The sequence below is a fragment of the Lagenorhynchus albirostris genome, chromosome 11 (genome assembly GCF_949774975.1).
Source record: "Lagenorhynchus albirostris chromosome 11, mLagAlb1.1, whole genome shotgun sequence".
NCBI classification, from domain to species: domain Eukaryota; kingdom Metazoa; phylum Chordata; class Mammalia; order Artiodactyla; family Delphinidae; genus Lagenorhynchus; species Lagenorhynchus albirostris.
This window is the reverse complement of record NC_083105.1, coordinates 61,662,275-61,680,741: the sequence shown is the minus strand read 5'-3', so window position 1 is coordinate 61,680,741 and position 18,467 is coordinate 61,662,275. Positions and strand designations below refer to the sequence as shown.

Below are 18,467 nucleotides of genomic sequence, written 5' to 3'. Positions count from 1 at the left end.
GTCTCCTTCAGAGATTCTCTGTGGTCATAGCAAGTCTTGAAAAGAAGATACAGGTAAAATATGAAAGTAAAATTTGAAAAACAAACTTGTGATTCCACCAACACCCTAACACTTTACTTTTTCATCTTTATCCAAATATACATGTATTTTTACATTGTTGGGCCCATAATGTATAGTATAGTTTCTTAGCATTGCTTTGCAGAGTTGTCCAAAAAAAGGATCATTTGGTACCAAGGTGGCAGCCACGTTCTTGTCTGAGATACTCAAGAGAATAAGCCCCAGAGTTCTCACCATGCCGTTCTGCTCTGATTATGCAGGGCTGTGTGCCACGATACAAATTCAGCTAGGAAAAAGGGATGCCAGGCCCCAGCCACAGTCTCCTCTGACGGGCTGTTTTCCTTCCTCCTTTTTTCCCTTTTCCCCTATCTGTGGGAAAGGAAACGACCTGTACTAATTGCTTGGCTTTGGGTGGCTCCAGTTCATTGCTTCTGATCTGCTCTGTGGCTGTGGCTCCTTTCGCAGGCGGCGGCGATGGCCACTTCAGCAGGAACTGTCTCAGAAGACGCCATAGAGGAAGAAGGTGAAGAAGGGGCAGGCTCTCCCCGAAGCTCATCTGAAATCTCTAAGCTCAGTTCCAAGAGTGCCAAAGAGAGACGTAACAGGAGAAAGAAGAGGAAACAAAAGGAGCTCTCTGAAGGAGAAGAGAAAGGGGATCCCGAGAAGGTGTTCAAGTCAGAGTCAGAAGATGGTATGAGGAGGAAGGGCTTTCGGCTACCAGACAACAGAATTGGGAGGAAATTTTCCATCATGAATCAGGTAAACTCTTTGCGCTGGGTCAAATAAGCCTAAGAAATTTTGGTTTTCCTAATCTCACTTGATTCTCATGTTCCCCTTTGGGTTTACGTTTTCCACACCCATTCCTGCATTCTCAGGCCTTTTTCTCCATACCTACACGCTGTTTTCCTTTAGGAGGAAGTGTTACTCGCGTATTAGGGCTGCCCTGTGCTCTAATCCTGCCCTCCCTTCTCTGCTCTAAAGCTAGCCCTAGGACAACCTGGTCACCTTTGGCAAACTTACCATAGCAGTAAAGTCTGTGTCACAACCAGCAAGCCTTATGTTCTAAAACATCATGAAGAACTTTTCTCCTCTTAGCATCTGAACTTCAGAATTTAGATCAAATACCTCTTTTTAAGAGTTTCATATAATTTTAGGTTAAAAAAAAAAAAGTCATGGAACTCTTTAGGTCACCTTATTTGAGTGTAGCAAGTTCTAGTAATTAATTATTCTAGATATATAGTGTCATGCTGATAAATTAGCCTATGATATATTAAAAGCCTCCAGTTTTACCCAACTTTGATAAATCGGGAAACTAAAAGAAAGAGAAGGGAGAGGACTTATGGATTATTATTGAGCATTGTATTACTATAAATTTCATCACATAATAGGTATTTTTGGATTTCAGAGAACACCACCAAAATCCAATTCTTAAGCCATTTAATTCCCCAATTTTTTTTTTTAATTTATTTTTGGCTGCATTGGGTCTTCGTTGTTGCATGCGGGTTTTCTCTCGTTTCGGTGTGGGGGGCTACTCTTTGTTGCGGTGCATGGGCTTCTCATTGCGGTGGCTTCTCTTATTGCGGAGCACAGGCTCTAGGCACGCGGGCTTCAGGAGTTTTGGCACACGGGCTCTAGAGCGCAGGTTCAGTAGTTGTGATGCACGGGCTTAGTTGCTCTGCGGCATGTGTGGTCTTCCGAGACCAGGGCTTGAACCCGTGTCCCCTGCATTGGCAGGCTAATTCTTAACCACTGCGCCACCAGGGAAGCCCTAATTCCCCCTTTCAAAGAAAGTTTTGTAAGGTATAGAATACATTATTACAGTTCCTGGTTATGGCAGTGTATTCAGTGTCTTTTCTTGTTTCCCAGAGATGATTGATTGTGCCTCTCCCTTACATCTCTCACCTCCCAGTTCAGTCTTTTGCTGGTCCAGTTCATTTTATCACAGCAGAATCTCTCATGTCCATCCCCTTCTTTTTATTCGTATTAATCCTATTTTAGTTCAGACTTTGTGTTACTTTGTTCTACTGCAGTTACCCATTGCAGCTTCATTCACTCTTGTCTGTCTCTCTCTCCTTTATGTTTTATATATTGTCAGCAGATCACTTCCTAAAACGTCTCTCTCATTATTTGTCACCAAGCATTTATGGAGTGCCTACTGTATGTCAAGGATTGTGCTAGGGGGCTTCCCTGGTGGCGCAGTGGTTGAGAGTCCGCCTGCCGATGCAGGGGACACAGGTTCGTGCCCTGGTCCGGGAAGATCCCACGTGCCGCGGAGCGGCTGGGCCCGTGAGCCATGGCCGCTGAGCCTGCACGTCCGGAGCCTGTGCTCCGCAGTGGGAGAGGCCACAACAGTGAGAGGCCCGCGTAACGCCAAAAAAAAAAAAAGAAAAAAAAAAAGAAAGGATTGTGCTAGGTCCTAGAGATTAAAAGGTGGTTAGAACACCATCCTTGCCCTAGGGAGCTTACAGTGTAATGGGGCAACCAGATACATTAAAAAAATTATTTGTGTAATAGCATTGATGATATTATTCCATAATTGAGATACACTGGGGTGTTTTGGAGGGCACCAATCTATCCCAACCTGGAGGTTCAGCAAAGATTTTCTGGGGAAGATCAATGAAGGATAAACAGGAGTTAGTCACGTAATGTACATGTGTGTTGGTGAGGGAGCAGTAAGACGGAAAAAAGGACATTCCAGGTTTGGAAGAAAAGTATGTTCCAGTTTGGACATCCCAAGTTTGAATTGTTTGTTGGGAAACCTAGTAGACACATGGATAGTCAAATGATAGCTCAGGGAAGAGGTCCTGAGCTGACAGGTGGGGATTGAAACCATGAGACTGGATGAGATGACTTGGAGAGGTGTGTCAGGTGGAAGAACAGTGAGCCACTGATGTTCACGGCCATCAGAGATGGAACTCATGGAGGAAGACAACTGAACGGTCGTTAGAGGTGCTAAGAGAACCGACAGTGCAGTGAGGGCTGGAGAGCACAAGGGTGGGAGAAGGCAGTGGAGTGATCAATGGATTGAAACTTAACAGAGATGCTTGATGAGATCAGAACTGGAAATATCCGTTGGATTCGGCAATAGAAGTCATTGAGAACTTGAAAGTTACATTTCAGTCCAGGGTAAGGGTGGATGCCGTGTTGAGTGGGAAGTAAAGACTTCTCATTCAAACTTCTTTAAAGAATGTGGGTGGGGGCTTCCCTGGTGGTGCAGTGGTTGAGAATCTGCCTGCCAACGCAGGGGACACAGGTTCGAGCCCTGGTCTGGGAGGATCCCACATGCCGCGGAGCAACTAAGCCCGTGAGTCACAACTACTGAGCCCGCGCGTCCGGAGCCTGTGCTCTGCAACAAGAGAGGCCGCGATAGTGAGGGGCCCGCGCACCGCGATGAAGAGTGGCCCCCGCTTGCCACAACTAGAGAAAGCCCTCGCACAGAAACGAAGACCCAACACAGCAAAAATAAATTAATTAATTAATAAACTCCTACCCCCAACATCTTAAAAAAAAAAAGAATGTGGGTGAAAATAAGCTTTTTTTTTTTTTAGTTTGCGGTACACGGGCCTCTCGCTGTTGTGGCCTCTGCCGTTGCAGAGCACAGGCTCCGGACGCGCAGGCTCAGCAGCCATGGCTCACGGGCCCAGCCGCTCCGTGGCATGTGGGATCTTCCTGGCCCGGGGCACGAACCTGTGTCCCCTGCATCGGCAGGCGGACTGTCAACCACTGCGCCACCAGGGAAGCCCAAAAATAAGCATTTTTATAATCTGTTGGAGAGGAAATCCAGAAGAAGGAGGGTTGGAAGTAAAAATGGAGTAGAACAGAAAAGAAAGTAGAACAGTCTTGGGAGATGTGAAAATAAGCGTAGCCTCTAACAGGAAAGGGGGTACCTTGTCCCCCCCAAAGACGCCAGCACAAGAGAGGTGGGTGTGTGTGGGCAAGTTTGTAGATGGGGAGTAGGAAGTGGAGAGAGATGGCACCTGTCGGTCTCTAGTTTTCAATAATGTAGGAAATTAAAAATCTTATCAAAGGGTTTGAGAGGTTGATTCGGGAGCTTGAAGACAATAGTGACAGTTTAGAGTAGTTACTAAGAAGAATGGGAGAGGGAACTCCCCTTTGGGGTGGAATTCATAGCACTCGCCCTCCCCGATGCAGACTCCCTCTTCAGTCTCCAGTCCCTGTGCCCCTTCAAGCACCCTATACTTACACCACAGTGAACTACTAGATGCTTCTCATACACGATGCTTCTTTTCTACCCTCTGTTTTGCTCCAGAAACAGCCTCTCTAAGATGCCCTGTTTTTTCCATTTCTGAATTGTCCACATTGTATTTATTCTACACATCCTTTTCTCAAGAAACCTTCCCTGACCCTCCTCCATCCCACCCCCAATTGGAAATTATCATTTCACCTTTCCATTATGTTTATACATACCTCTTTGCATGTTGCTTTTTACTGTATGTGGTTTTATATTTACGAATGTTCATATCCTCTCCTCTCTCAGATAAAATCCTAAAGTCAAGGTCTGCTTCTATGCCCATTCAGATATTTGTTGGAAAAATGAATGAAGAACTTTTATAAATCTGACTTAACCCCTTCTGGGACTCCTTTATGGCCTGGAACCATCTCTGTCTCACCTTCACCTCACCTTTCTCCTAGTTCAGTCTCTTCTGGGGGAAAACTGTGATTGTAGCTTTGTTGTAATCCAGCCCTTGTCTTGAGAGCCATCCTGAGCTAGTTAATGAATACCTTAGTACCATTAACACTTTGCTATTGAATGGGCTCTGATTAATCCATAGGCTTCAGCACAGAGTTGCACTGATTGCTCCCTAGCTCAGAAATAAAGCTGGGCTTCTGAGATGTCCTGCTTTGCATGAAAATGTTCACTTCCTCTAATCTCCCCATTTGAGAAAAACTGTGGATTCCTAGAGTCCGTGGCTGACTGCCAAGACTTGCTTAGAAGCCCCACACAGTAGTAATACTCTTTGTCCCAGGACTCTCCTGCAGTTTCTCTGATTTTATCTGGAGGAATGGTTGCGGAAACTGAGCCCTAGGGAGATTTACTAATTTATTTAAGGTTATATAGCTAGTAGGTGTTGCAGGCAAGATTTGAACCGGGGGCTCCTGACTATAAGCCTTGTACTGCAGTCTCTAGCCACCCCCTCCTCACTCACCTCCACACGTACCTGGTCGTCTGTGGCGACTGGCTTCAGTTTTCCCACCGCACAGTTCAAGTGAATGTCAGTTTCCTGTATTTCAGATCTGCTGAGATCCTCTCGAGACATCTGCCCAACCTGTCTCCTACCTGTTTCTCTGTAAAATTACTGCTGTGTTTTTAGGGTTTAGGTGAAAACAAGTATTAGGTTGAGTTCATTTTTGCAAAGTATTTTAATTATTCTATTGCAGCAGTTCTCAAACTTTTTGGGCTTTATATCTTTAAGAATTATTGAGGACCCCAAAGAGCTTTTTTTAAATGTGCTTTCAATTTATTGTGTTAGAAATTATAATTAAGAAATTTTAAAATGTTTGTTTACTGATTTATTTAAAATAATAATGATAACCCCATTATATGTTTAACACAGATCATACATATTTTTGAAAAAATAAACTGTTTTCCAGATCAAAAAAAAATTAGTGTAAAAAGTGGTACTGTTTACATCTTTGCGAATCTCTTTAATCTGTGATTAGTAGAAGATAGCTGGAATATACCTGTATTCAGTCTCTTGCGATGTATGTTTCTTTGGTTGAAGTATTTAAAGAAAATCTAGTTTCATACAGATGTAGTTGGAAAAGGGAGAAATATTTTAACAGCCTTTTTAGATAATTGTGAATATTCTTCTTTGATGCTTTTCCAAAACTGGATAATGGTAGATTTTTAAATGGTTAGTTGCAATGTGGACGCTGAAACTGTATCAGTAACTTGGTACTGTTACATTAAAATCCTTTGCTGTATTTTGCACTATAGGTCTTTAACTCATGAATGACTTGTGGCATCTTACGTTGACCATTTGGGAAATACTGGTTCACTGAGTTATGCAGATCTTCGAAGTACTGACACACAATATTAAAAAATCACGTATATTATTATCTCTATCAAGCTCATAAGAAAAGTCTTTAAATTCTGTGAAACTGTCAGGCTCACAGAGTCTACTGTATGCCTGTGAGAAAATGAGAGTGATAAAGGCAGACATCATCTTAGTATTATTATGAAGTAGTTTTAATCTTGTGACCCCCCCCGCCCCATAAAAGGGTCACAAGGACCCCAGGAGTTCCCAGACCACATTTTAAGAACCAGCTGCTGTGTTGGAAAGAAAAAGTGAAGAAAAGGTGAAATATGGCATGGAAGTAGGACATTTAAATCATCAATTTATTACATTCTAAACATCCCAGTCATTGTTAAGCCTTATCCCAGTAAACAGCTGACATGGATGCCCTGAAATTCCCAATTAATTTTTCTGTGTAGTGTGAGGGCTCCTCCCTCTAACCAAGAGCACCCCAGAGCTATTCTCCCAAGCAAACACCTAGATCTAAGGGAGTATTTTTAGTTAGCTGTGATGTGACTGCCTGGAAAGGACCAGAAGCTCCTGGTTTGTTGACAGGAAAGATTTTGAAAACAGGACCTATCTCATAAACTAGCCTGGATCCCAGGAGTTAATAGAGCCACAGGTCCTGAGTCATAACTAAAACCCTCCAGTCCGGGAAAATTGAGACTGGGGGGTCAGGGGCTACCCTCAGGATATGTCTCCTTAGGGAACTGGCTAGATCAGGATTAGATACAAGGGGTACAAGGAGAAATGGGACAAGTTCATCTTTTCCCCTTCCACATTTATTGCAGTCAACTCTTTTGCCAAGAATGGAACAAAGAATTAAAGGATAATAGATAAACTGTTTCCTTTTAGTGTGTATTGTCTCAGGATCCTGATTCCTAAGTGTTCCTGGGTCACTGAATTGGTCATTATCTTTCTATCACTTCCTCTCACTTTCCTATCAGTTAAGAATAGTCAGGTATTATATACTATATGAGATCTAATATAGTATATAGTATTTCCTCATGTAGTACATAATATTTCCTACTAGGCTGCAGGTTTCGAGAGGTCAGGGTCCATGTTATATGTCTTGTTCACCACTATATCCACATCACTTAGCACACAACAGGTATTTAATGATCATTTATCAAATAAAAATCAAACCTCTTTCCTAATACGGGGACCTAATATAGTAGGTAGGGTCAGCACCCAACGTCGGCCTTGTGAAAATCACAGATTCAGTCCAGGGAAGCTTGCGGTGAGAAGGGAGGCAGTTTTTTATTTTCTGTATTTTATGGGGCTTTGACACGTTAGGAGCCTTGCTGGCTGGGAGGAGCTGCCCCTCTTGGCGCTAGTTTAATTCCTAGAGAGAGCAAACAACTTGCCAGGAAGTGTGCCTTTCATGTGCAGATCAACCAGTCCCAGACCCTTATCCCCAACCTCCTGGTATCTAATACACACACCCAGCCGATATTTCCCGTGCCCTAAATCACTCCAGAGCCAGGACCATTCCTATAGCCCAGAACCTGTTTGAAATTATTCAAACTATCCAATTTTAAACTTGTTCCAATGTGCCTGCTCTGCCTCACCCATCCCTTCCACAGCAAAGGCTCTGGGCCAGGCTTTTCCCCTCGCTCCTCCTGCCTCCTGACTGACCCTCGTACCCACCCCCACCCCCCGTGAGGCCCTGTGTGGCCTGGCATGACATGGTGCGGCATGCCATGCCCCCTTATTTTGGGAACTGTAAGTAATGAACCAAAGGCAGTTATCTCTGTGTCTGTCACCTTACCATACCTGATTAAAACAAAATCATAGGTGGGACTTCCCTGGTGGTCCAGTGGGTGAGACTCCATGCTCCCAAGGCAGGGGCCCTGGGTTCGATCCCTGATCGGGGAACCAGATCCCGCATGCTGCAACTAAGACCCAGCACAGCCTAAATAAATAAATATTAAAAAAAAAAAAGAAAGAAAGAAACCAAAACTCATAGGTACGTTCTAACACTTAACAAATCTTCTGGCCAGCCACATTATTTAGAGAAGTGTTTCTCAAACTATCTGTAGCGAAGGACCAGTTTTTGTCTTTCCCATTTCTTCATGAATGATACTCTTGTAAAATATAATTGCAGTAAACTTCTAGAAAAATTATCACATTCTTGGATGTTGTAAAAATGCCTACTTGCTATTAAAATTTCTAAATGCTTCTCTCAGGTTTTTACTGTCTCATTGCAAGCCAGTAGCAGATTATATACTAGCATTGATCTGTGAATGGTTCAGGGGAATGAATCAGTGAGGGTGCCCGAACATGTATGTGAAATGAGGAATAGCAAGCAATAAGCTGGAGGAGGCGCTGACCCCTCTACCAGCTCAACAGCATGGAGAAGGAACATGGCCATGTATGTGCCCTTTTAATACACAGTGACACCCTCCACTCATAAATGAGACCCAGTGAACATTCTAGAATCTAACCCATGCAGCTCCTCCTCTCTGGTGCAGGGATGAGGCAGAAGAGCAGAACAAGTCAGAGTGATCAGGAAAGGGGTCAGAGATGCTGCATACCTGAACCCTATTTTTTTAGAGGTCTACATACAGCATATAGTATGTATTTAACAGTAACATTTGTGTAAAATGATCTGTGATAAGTGGTTTTCTTGATGCAGTTTCCAGTAATCAAATTCATTTATTATCTCAGAGATTTGTGAGTTGCTTCAAGCCACCACAAGAAGAGACTACATAACAAGGGAGATACAGGTTAGAGAATGAAGTATGATAAAACTAGAAATATCCAAAAAGATGTACCCACCTGGGCATGGGGGCTTTGTACATTACAGGAAGAGAATGGAACTGGGATCATTTTGAGTCTAGAACTAGAAGTGGAGTTCTAGGTAAAAAAAGATATGGGCAGAAATATTAAAGAGGAGCCCTACAGCCATTCCAGGGTTATCATCAAAAGTATTATTTTAAAATGTTTATTTAGCACTTTTAATATGTATACTATATTGGCAGAGTCCTGGCCCACAAAGAACTTTCACAGTGGAATCATTTTACCAGAAGGGTAAGGCCTAAACTCTAAGGCAAAAATCTTATATAGCTAAAAGTTACTTTGAAATTCCTTCAAAGCCATAATTGGGCAAACTGAGTATCTCAGGGTAGCAAGGAGGATTGTCTGAGGTCAGTTGTCTGTCAGGTTTTGTTCTCTTAGAGCAGAGGTCCTCAAACTGGGATTGCATCCCCTCAGGGTACTTGAAGACTTTCTAAGCACAGTTTTAAGGAACCTGATTTCCAGATCTTTAAGTTACATTTTCCTACGCCTAGGGAGAGGCCTGTGGTCCAAAGTCACACCAGTTCTTTTCCACTTTTCTTTTCACAGTCAGCCTTCTCCCACTTTACAAAAGGAAGGCATATCTCTCTCTCATCCCAAATCCTAAGTGGTGTATTGCCCTAAGATATAAAAATCTTTGGAGGTGCGAAACAAAGGGACAGTTGAAAATATTAGGGTCTAAAAAGTTTTCTTTAACCTAGGAAACAAACCCATTGTAAGGCTTTCTGAATTTACCTATCTCTTATATACTTGTAATAAGAGTGAAATATAGAGTTATAATCAGGGGCAATGGGATGTTTTAAGTTCAGGAGCAAGATGGATGTCACTGGGATACATATTAATACATTTATTAAAAATTAAAAATGAAGTCATACTTTTCCCAATGAAAATAAGTCTGATTTGGCCAATTGCTTTGACATTGGGGACTGGCTTTGCTAATTAGATCATATGGTGGGCATTTTTGTAAATTAAATGAGCTAAGTCTGTGGCTTTAAGGTTTTGATGAAAATATCTTTAAAGCATGTGATAACATCATTTTATTAAAAAACTAATGTTGGCAGTGATGTGTAGAAATTGACAATATTTTGGTTATTCCAGCCTTTTCTGTTGGGTTAAATATGGTTCCTTTAAAGTCAAAGAATAACCCCTGTAAGAGGTACCGATATAATTATTAGTTAATAATAAATAAGGCCCTTTTGATATCCTCAGGAATCAGGAAGTGGAATACTTCTATCAACTGGGTACAAGTCCTTTGGCAAGTTGGGTGGTTTTCAGTTCTTTGCTTTCAACACAATTGAAAGAGGACTTGATTTAATTGTCAGCTGATAGAGCATTAAGATACATTTTGCTGATAGCTTACTATGCAATTTTGGCGTATAACTTAGAAGGAGTTCAAAGAATTGAGTGACATTACTGTTTATAACAATATTCTTCTGTTCCAAGGTACCATTTACATGAGTAAGGTTTCTCAGCACTTAAAACCTAAATAATATTAGAAGGGAGAGAGGGGTTTCTGTTGAGCCATGTTTGATTCTAATAATAAATAATACTATCTACAAATATTTAAACACCAAAACACTAATTGGAAAAAAAAATTCATCTCACTGAGATATATTTTAATAAAATTTTCTTTTTAAGCTTAGTAATTACTTATAAAATGTAGAATATATTTGTGATCAATCGTATTAATGAGAATTGTAATAAAAACACAATCCAGGAGAATTTTTTAAATTTCTTGGAGACTCATGGTCACAGGAGAATTTTCTTTTAATTTTAAGTAGTTTATTTATAATTTTTTGTTACCGAAAAGTATTGAAAGGTGATCAGTAAAATGCATTAAAGCATAAAAATATACATTAGCATAAAATTCTCTAGGGCAGGTGGAATGGAAGTATGAGCTGAAGGAGAAAAAGATGAAAAATTTCTAAGTGATAAATACAAGTTTGACTTTAAAATGTCAATGCTGGGAATTATATAATTTACAAATACTTAAAACTTCTCATGAAAAAAACGTTGACTTTAAAATGGAGGAGGAGGGGACATACCATTTTCAACTGAACTAAAAAACTATTGGCATAGTTCTTAGCCTCTAGGGCATGTGGTACCCATTGAGAGAGTGGCAAGTGACTGGGCACTTTTAAATTCTCTCCTTTTGCCCAGTGTGGCATAGAATCTAACTTGGTAGATTAAAGGCACACTCCAGGTGAGCTCGTAGTAATGAGAAATAGACACTGAATGTATTTCCTGGTGATTCAATACACAGAGCATGAGATAAAAGCATCCTTTCAATACATGGGTGAACAGTGAATAGAACTTGTGAACGGTTAACAGGTCAAAGACAGGTGTATAGCAAGGTTATGGGGCAAGGAGAAGTGAGTAATGATGGGTGTTGAAAAGCAGTAGAAATTCGACATCCCGAAGTGCTTTCTGGAAACACCTGTGTTCCGATGAACAGGAATGCAAGGATGGGGCCAGACTGGGGAAGCTGACAGCCTTTGTTCAGCCTCTGCGGGGTCCCCTTCCTGTCTCATGCCTCTCTCTCTGTCTCTCTCTCTTCCTGCCCCTACAGTCACTGCTCAGCATTCCGGGCTCCCCATTCCTGTCCCGCCACAACAGCAAAAGCAGCATCTTCAGCTTCAGGGGGCCTGGGCGGTTCCGGGACCCGGGCTCCGAGAACGAGTTTGCGGACGACGAGCACAGCACGGTGGAGGAGAGTGAGGGCCGCCGGGACTCGCTCTTCATCCCCATCCGAGCCCGCGAGCGCCGCAGCAGCTACAGCGGCTACAGCGGCTACAGCCAGGGCAGCCGCTCCTCGCGCATATTCCCCAGCCTGCGGCGCAGCGTCAAGCGCAACAGCACGGTGGACTGCAACGGTGTGGTGTCCCTCATCGGCGGCCCCGGCTCCCACATCAGCGGGCGTCTCCTGCCAGAGGTGAAAATAGATAAGGCAGCTACTGATGACAGTGTAAGGAAGTAAAAAAGTAGACCGAGGCTAGGCATGGCCTTCTCTCCCACTCCCTTCCTCTCTTCTCTCCCTGCTCTGTCCCTTCCACCCGGTCTCTCTTCCACGCTCCATCCCAACTCGTGTCTCTGCCCCCCACCACTTCTGTTTTCTCCCTCCTGGTTTGTTCCTATTTCTCTCTTCACCCTCCTCTTTTACTCGCCCTGTTTTCCCTTTTACTTTATTCCTTGCTCCATTTTCCCCCATCTTCCTTTCTTGTTTCTGACTCTGGCCCTTTCCCCATCAACTCTTCCCTTTATTTTATCCCTTTTTCTCTCTCTCCATCTCTGCACGTCTCTGCCTGCTTATCTCTTTTCCTCCCCACACCTGCTTTGACTGAATGCCTCTGGCCAGAGGATCCTGCCCGGATGGAATGAGAAGGGCCTCTGCCGTCACCAGTGACCCAAGTCTGAGCGGGTTTGGAACTATCATTGCTTCTCTCCCCCTACGTCCTCCCTCCTCGTAGGGAAACAACTTGGAATTTAAAGCTCTTGTCTTCCTATTTAAAAAAAAAAAAAGTAACATAGCTTTGAATAATTTTCTTAGTCTTCTCTACAAGAGTGAGATGTGATTTTTCCTCTTTTTCCAAAGAGGAATGTGCATGGGTGATACTGAGGGTAGGAAGTAGGCACTGGGAGAGCCAGGCAAGGAGAGGTTAAGGAAACCAGTGGGGAACTGGACCTAGACATTTAAAAGGGATTGAGATGGAAATAAATCGAAGGAGGGGAAGGTAGGTGGTCAGGGCAAGAACACATGGTATATGGGGGAGGAAGGAAAAGGGAAGTGAAAGATGAATTTTAAATGTAATCAAATGTCAAGCTCTGGAGGAGCTGTATATCATAGCTTCACAAAATCGCTTGTCTAGGGGCTAGGATAATGGCTCGCCTCTTTGGGAAAAGCCATCCCTTAACATTTCTTTAGATTCTAAGCTGTTTATACCTTTTTTTCTAGTTTTAAATTCTTATAACCTTAGTGATCCTAATCCTTTCTACCTCTAGTTCCTTAACTTTCCTCAGTCCCTCCTTAGCCGGTCTCAGCTTCTTGAGATAGCATGTCGGTCTGTTTTGTTGCAACACTTCGGTTTCCTCTAACACAGCATGAAGATAGCCAGCCCTTTCATTAGCATGATGCATGTGTGGAGGGAAATTGGACAATCAAGGATGGAATTATTCAGAATGATCTGTTTTTAGCACTTTAGGACAGTTGTTGACTGTCCTAAATTCAAAAGACAGTTAGGATATTTGACGTTGTCCTTCCTCTTCCTGACTTTTTATTTAAAAGCAAAATGTTTTCCCCCTTATGTTTGTGTAGCTCTTTACAAGGTACACATTACTTCTGCATGCTTTATTTGTTTCGAATAAAAATTCCATAAGGCTGACAAAATGGAGCTGATTATTCCCGTTTTTGAGATGGGGAAACAGGCTCAGTGAGTTTGTACTCCTTGGGGTTACACAGCTCATCACTGACAGACCTTTCAGAAACCTCAGTCTTCTGCTTCTCAGTTAATTTTCATGTCTTCTCCGCCTAGTCACGTGGCCACTGCTCTTCTGGAGAACTGTTTGTTTCAGATCAAGCGTAATAGGAACAATAATGATAACAAACGGTGTCTCCAAAGCCCCTGCAAGCTAGGTAGTTGGCTAGAATAAATGTTATGAATGACTGTCTTCACTTGAAATATAATTTTTTGATCTTCACTGGTTCTATGTCTAGATGTAAATTTTTTGGCTCCGTAATTAGATAGATAATTATGTTCTCTAATAAAACAAGAGATGATATCAATGGAGAATGAGGGGTGGATCAGCCTGGACAGTACAGTGGGCATAATTCAGATGTTGAAAACGAAAGTAAATTTTGATATCCTAGCAGTTTTAAAAAATATTGAAGCGAAATAATATATCTTGCTTTTTCTTTGAAGAGAAGGTATTAGAAAAGGTATCCAGGAAGAAGGAGCTTGAACTTCAGCTTAAAGGCAGCTGAGCGGGTTTGCGGGTTTTGTTTTTGTTTTTTTAGCAGCTTCTGTTATATTGTGTGGGAGATAAATCTGAGAGGCAGTTGAGCAGATGGCTGTGGAATGTAAGGCTGTCTGCGCTGCCTTACGTTGTGGCTGACAGAACGCTGCCTTTGGGGTTTTGGGGGTCCCGCACACTCAACACCCTGTAAGCACTTAGGAGATGCTTTGCAGTGGCCCCAAGTGATGATGGTGACCGACCTGAGGATTCCCAAGGCCAAGAGGTCAGATCCCAAAGTGGCAGGAAGATGAGGTAGGTAGGACTGTATCATTCCCAAGGGCTTCATAACGAGGAAAAATTATTTTGTTAGAAACCATAAAGAAGCACCTCCTACTTGTTGATGGTGTGGGGAAATATCTAAGTTACATTAATAGGCCAAAAAGACAAAACAAAACAATAACAGAATGCATATAGTTTGTGTGGTATGATATCATCTATATAAAGACAAACTGCATATAGAAAAAAGATGACTGACTAAAAGTTAACAGTAGCTGCCTTTGGAAGGGGAAATTATGAGTGACTTTTTTTCCCTTCCTTAACATTTTTCTGTTCTTTCTAGTTTTCTGCAATGGGCCTAATACTTATAGCTGCCATAGACTGAGTTCTGATGACACTATGCTACTAAGCACCTTTATATGTATGATCTCATTTAATTCTTATAACTTCCCCATTCAGTAGGTGGTTTTATCCAATCAACAGATAGACTCAGAGACTTAGTGACTTGTGGAAATGGAACCAAGGTCTTCCTGACACCAAGAGAACTTCCTGACTGCTTATTTGGGAAGTAGGAAAAGTCATTTCTCTTAGAAGGAATTAATATATTCATAATGTTATATGCAGCCTGGGCCAAGTGAGCAATTATTATACCTCTTTGGGTGAGAAGATAGCGATTCTCACTGTCAAAACATTTTGGATGCGTCTGCAGCTACAGATGAACTTGTCCTTGCCTGAACCATCAGAGTGCTTCCAGTTACATACTCATGCTTTATGGACTGGTGTAGGAGCCATTGATGGTGCATAAGCTGATCTCACACAACATTAATGCTTGGGCTATGCCACATCTGTATTTTTTTTTCTTTAGGCTCAAATTAAGAAATATGATATTCCCTATGAAAAAAAGACATCCAGACATCACCTCATTAGAATCTCATCAAAAACTATTTCACATCTTCATTAATTATTCAGTTGTGATTGAGTGGTGATAATTTTTGGATAGTTTGAGAACTTTTGCGTTTTGCTGAAGCAGAGGATAAGGGGACTTTCCCCATGTCTTCATCTCTGTGCTGGAAAATCATTGCTCTTCACTCGTAAAGGAAGCAGGTGCCACTGACCATCCAAAAACGCACATAACTCAGAAATCATGTTGTAAATGCAAAGCATTATCTCATTTCATGCTCACAGCTCCTGCCCTCTGAGTTAGATACTACTATTGTGTGCATTTTACGAGGAGGAAACCAAGGCTTAGAGAAATAAAGCAACTTGTCCAAGATTGCACAGTAAGCAGTAGAGTTAGGATTTGAATCCAGACAATCAAACTCCACAGCGTTAGCCACTAACCATTATGCTATGCTAACTACGAAGCCCGGGTTCTTTATTTACTCAGGTGATCCTGAAAAATTAGCATCTCTAAGCCCATTTCCTTATCTGTAAAAAAGAGATAAAAAGGACCGTTGTTATAGGGCTATTTGAAGATTAAATGTAATAACATTTATAAAATGTGAAGCATATTACTTGGCCCATCCTTGGTATTCAGAAAGCCAGTTTCCATTCCTTTCCCTATACTTTTTTGGCCTTTGTAGCCTGAGAAGTAGACAGTGGGATTTCTGCTGAATTGCTTGACTTGGAGAGGGTCGGATTTCTTCTAAGATTCCAAAGATCCTTTGAGAAGGATAAATTATTGTACAGTATTTTAAAGCAGAATACTGCAAAAATTTTAGAAAGGCTTGAAACAGGAGATAAATGGCTGGGTCCTAAGCCCACTTCTAAAATGCTCTAAATTTTAGTCCCAAGAAAGGTGACTGGCTGGTAAGTTGCCAGTTATGTATTTCCATGTGAAAGCAGTTCAGAATCAATAACAAGTTGAGATTCCTTGGATAGATCTATAGAAATGTGGGCAGAACCTGCCATCTGCAGACATGGTAGAATATCTCTTTGAGAAGGACAGCTACAATTTAGGAGGTTGGAAGTCAGTGGCCTAATAAACTTTGTGTTTGAGTTAAGAGAAATGCAATAAATTTGTATTGGGTTTAAAGTAATTAAGGTTCTCAATGGCTTCCTCTGTTACTGATAGTTTTGCACCAAGGCTCCTTAGGGGCTGAATTTTTACAAGGCAGAGAGGCTCCTGACTTTAAAAAGTTGTTAGTTCTCCTCCTCCCTCCCCAACAAAATGAAAGAAAACGAAACAAATAAAAATATACACCTTCATCTCCCGCCCCCGCAAAAGATGACCCCAAGAAACAAGGGAGGGGAGAGAATGAGTATGTGATCTTTCCTCTGGTCCTTGGGTCTCAGCATGCTTGGAGGAAGACACCTCCTTCCCACCTTCCAGGTGATGAGAATTGGGCAGCTGAACCAATAGTAGAGACATACCTCACAGAATCCCAAGCAGATTCTAGGTGGAAGGGGTGACGATGAAGAGTCTGCTCCAGGTTTTCTTCCCTTCAACTGGTCATAGTCTGACACAAGAAACAATAGCCAACATTACTGGTTGGAAAGTGAAATAGTACAGACACTTTGGAAAACAGGTTGGCAGCTCCTCATGAAGTTAAACATAGGGTTATCAGATGATGCAGAGATTCTACTCATAGGTATATACCCAGGAAAACAGGTGTTCACACAAAAATTTGTACATAAATATATGTATATGTGTTTTCAGAAAACACAGAATTTTGGTAGTGATTGTACTGAATCTATAGATCACTTTGGGGAGAATGGACATGTTAATTATATTGAGTCTTCCAAACTATGAATGTGGTACATTTCTCCATTGATTTAAGTCTTCTCAAGTTTCTCTCAGCAAAGTTGTATAGTTTTTAGTGGGGGTCTTAGACATCTTTCATTAGATTTTTTTTGCTTGGTATTTGATATTTTTTGATACTATTGTAAAAGGTATAATTAAAATTTTTATTTTCAATTATTTGTTGCCAGAATATAGAAATACAGTTGATTTTTGTATATTAACCTTATATCTCATGACCTTGATAAATTAATGTATTGGTTCTATTAGCCTTGGAGGGTTTTTTGTTGTTTGGGTTTTTTGGGTAAATTCCATAGTGTTTCCTACATGCACAGTAATATTTTCTGTGAGTAACAGCAACTGCAATCTTTATGCTCTTCATTTACTTTTCCTGCTTTATTGCACTAGCTAAGACTTTAGATACAAAATGGAATAGACTTGATGAAAGCATACATCCTTCCTTGTTTCCAGTATTAGAGGAAGAGGATTTAATGTTTCACCAAGAAGCATGGTGTTGGCTATAGGTTTCCTAGATGATCTTTGTCAGACTGAAACTGCTACATTGTATTTGTGGCTTGCTGAGGAATTTTATTTTTATGCAGAGGTGTTGAATTTTGTTAAATGTTCTTTTTCTGCATCTGTGAGATGATCATATGGTTTTTCTCCTTTATTCTGTTAGCATGATGAATAACACTGACTTTTTTCCTAGTATTAAATTAACCTTGCTTTCCTGGGATAAACTCTGTTGGTCATGATGTAGTGTCCTTTGTATATATTGCTGGATTCTGTTTACTCATATTTTGTTAAGGATTTCACGTCTCTGTTGGTGGGGGATACTGATCTCTAATTTTCTTTTCTTGTAATGTTCTTGTCAGGTTTAGTATCAGGGTTATGTTCGCTTTATAAAAGAAGTTGAGAAGTATTCTCTTAACCTCTGTTTTCTGAAAGAATTTGTATAAAATTAGTATTATTTCTTCCATAAACATTTGATAGAATTCACTTATGGAGCCCCATCTGGGCCTAGAGTTCTCTTTGTGATAAGATTTTTTATTATAATTTCTTGAATTAATATGAGCTATTTAGATTTTCTATTTCTTCTTATGTCAGTTTTTATAAGTTGTGTTTGGATATGTTTGTCTGTTTCATCCAAGATGAAATGGCATAAAGTTATTCACAACATATCCTTATTATCTTAATAACGTCTATAGGATTTATAGTGATATCCTGTTTTTTCACTCCTGAAAATTATAATTTGTGTTTTCTCTATTTTTTTTCCTTGATCAGTCTTGCCTGGGGAATTATCAATTTTATTAATCTTTTTAAAGAACCATCATTTGACCTTTTTTGATTGTCTATTGTTTGTCCATTGACTAATTCATTAATTTCCATTCTTATTATTTCCTTTCATATACTTAACCTATGGCTTAATTTGATCCTCTTTTTCTAGTTTCTTAAGGCAGAAGCTTCGAGCATTGATCTTATATCTTTTTTAAGCTGTAAAATTTTCTCTAACAATTTCTTTAGCTTCATCCCATAAATCTTGATGTATTGTGTTTTCATTGTCATCAGTTAAAGTATTTTTTAAATTTCCCTGTGCAAACCTCTTT

At 41.0% G+C, this 18,467-nt stretch overlaps 1 protein-coding gene across 5 annotated transcripts in view; it reads left to right on the top strand.

Moving 5' to 3' along the window:
• SCN8A (sodium voltage-gated channel alpha subunit 8) overlaps window positions 1-18,467 on the top strand; it is a 112,824-nt gene that overhangs the window by 46,745 nt on the left and 47,612 nt on the right. For 4 of the 5 annotated variants that reach the window (XM_060166190.1, XM_060166188.1, XM_060166191.1 and 1 more), the window contains exons 10-11: window positions 523-816; window positions 11,464-11,826. In XM_060166190.1, coding sequence (XP_060022173.1) covers window positions 523-816; window positions 11,464-11,826 — 657 coding nt within the window. Of the gene's footprint in view, window positions 1-522; window positions 817-11,463; window positions 11,860-18,467 lie in introns of all 5 variants that reach the window. The other variant, XM_060166187.1, reaches the window with a different exon arrangement.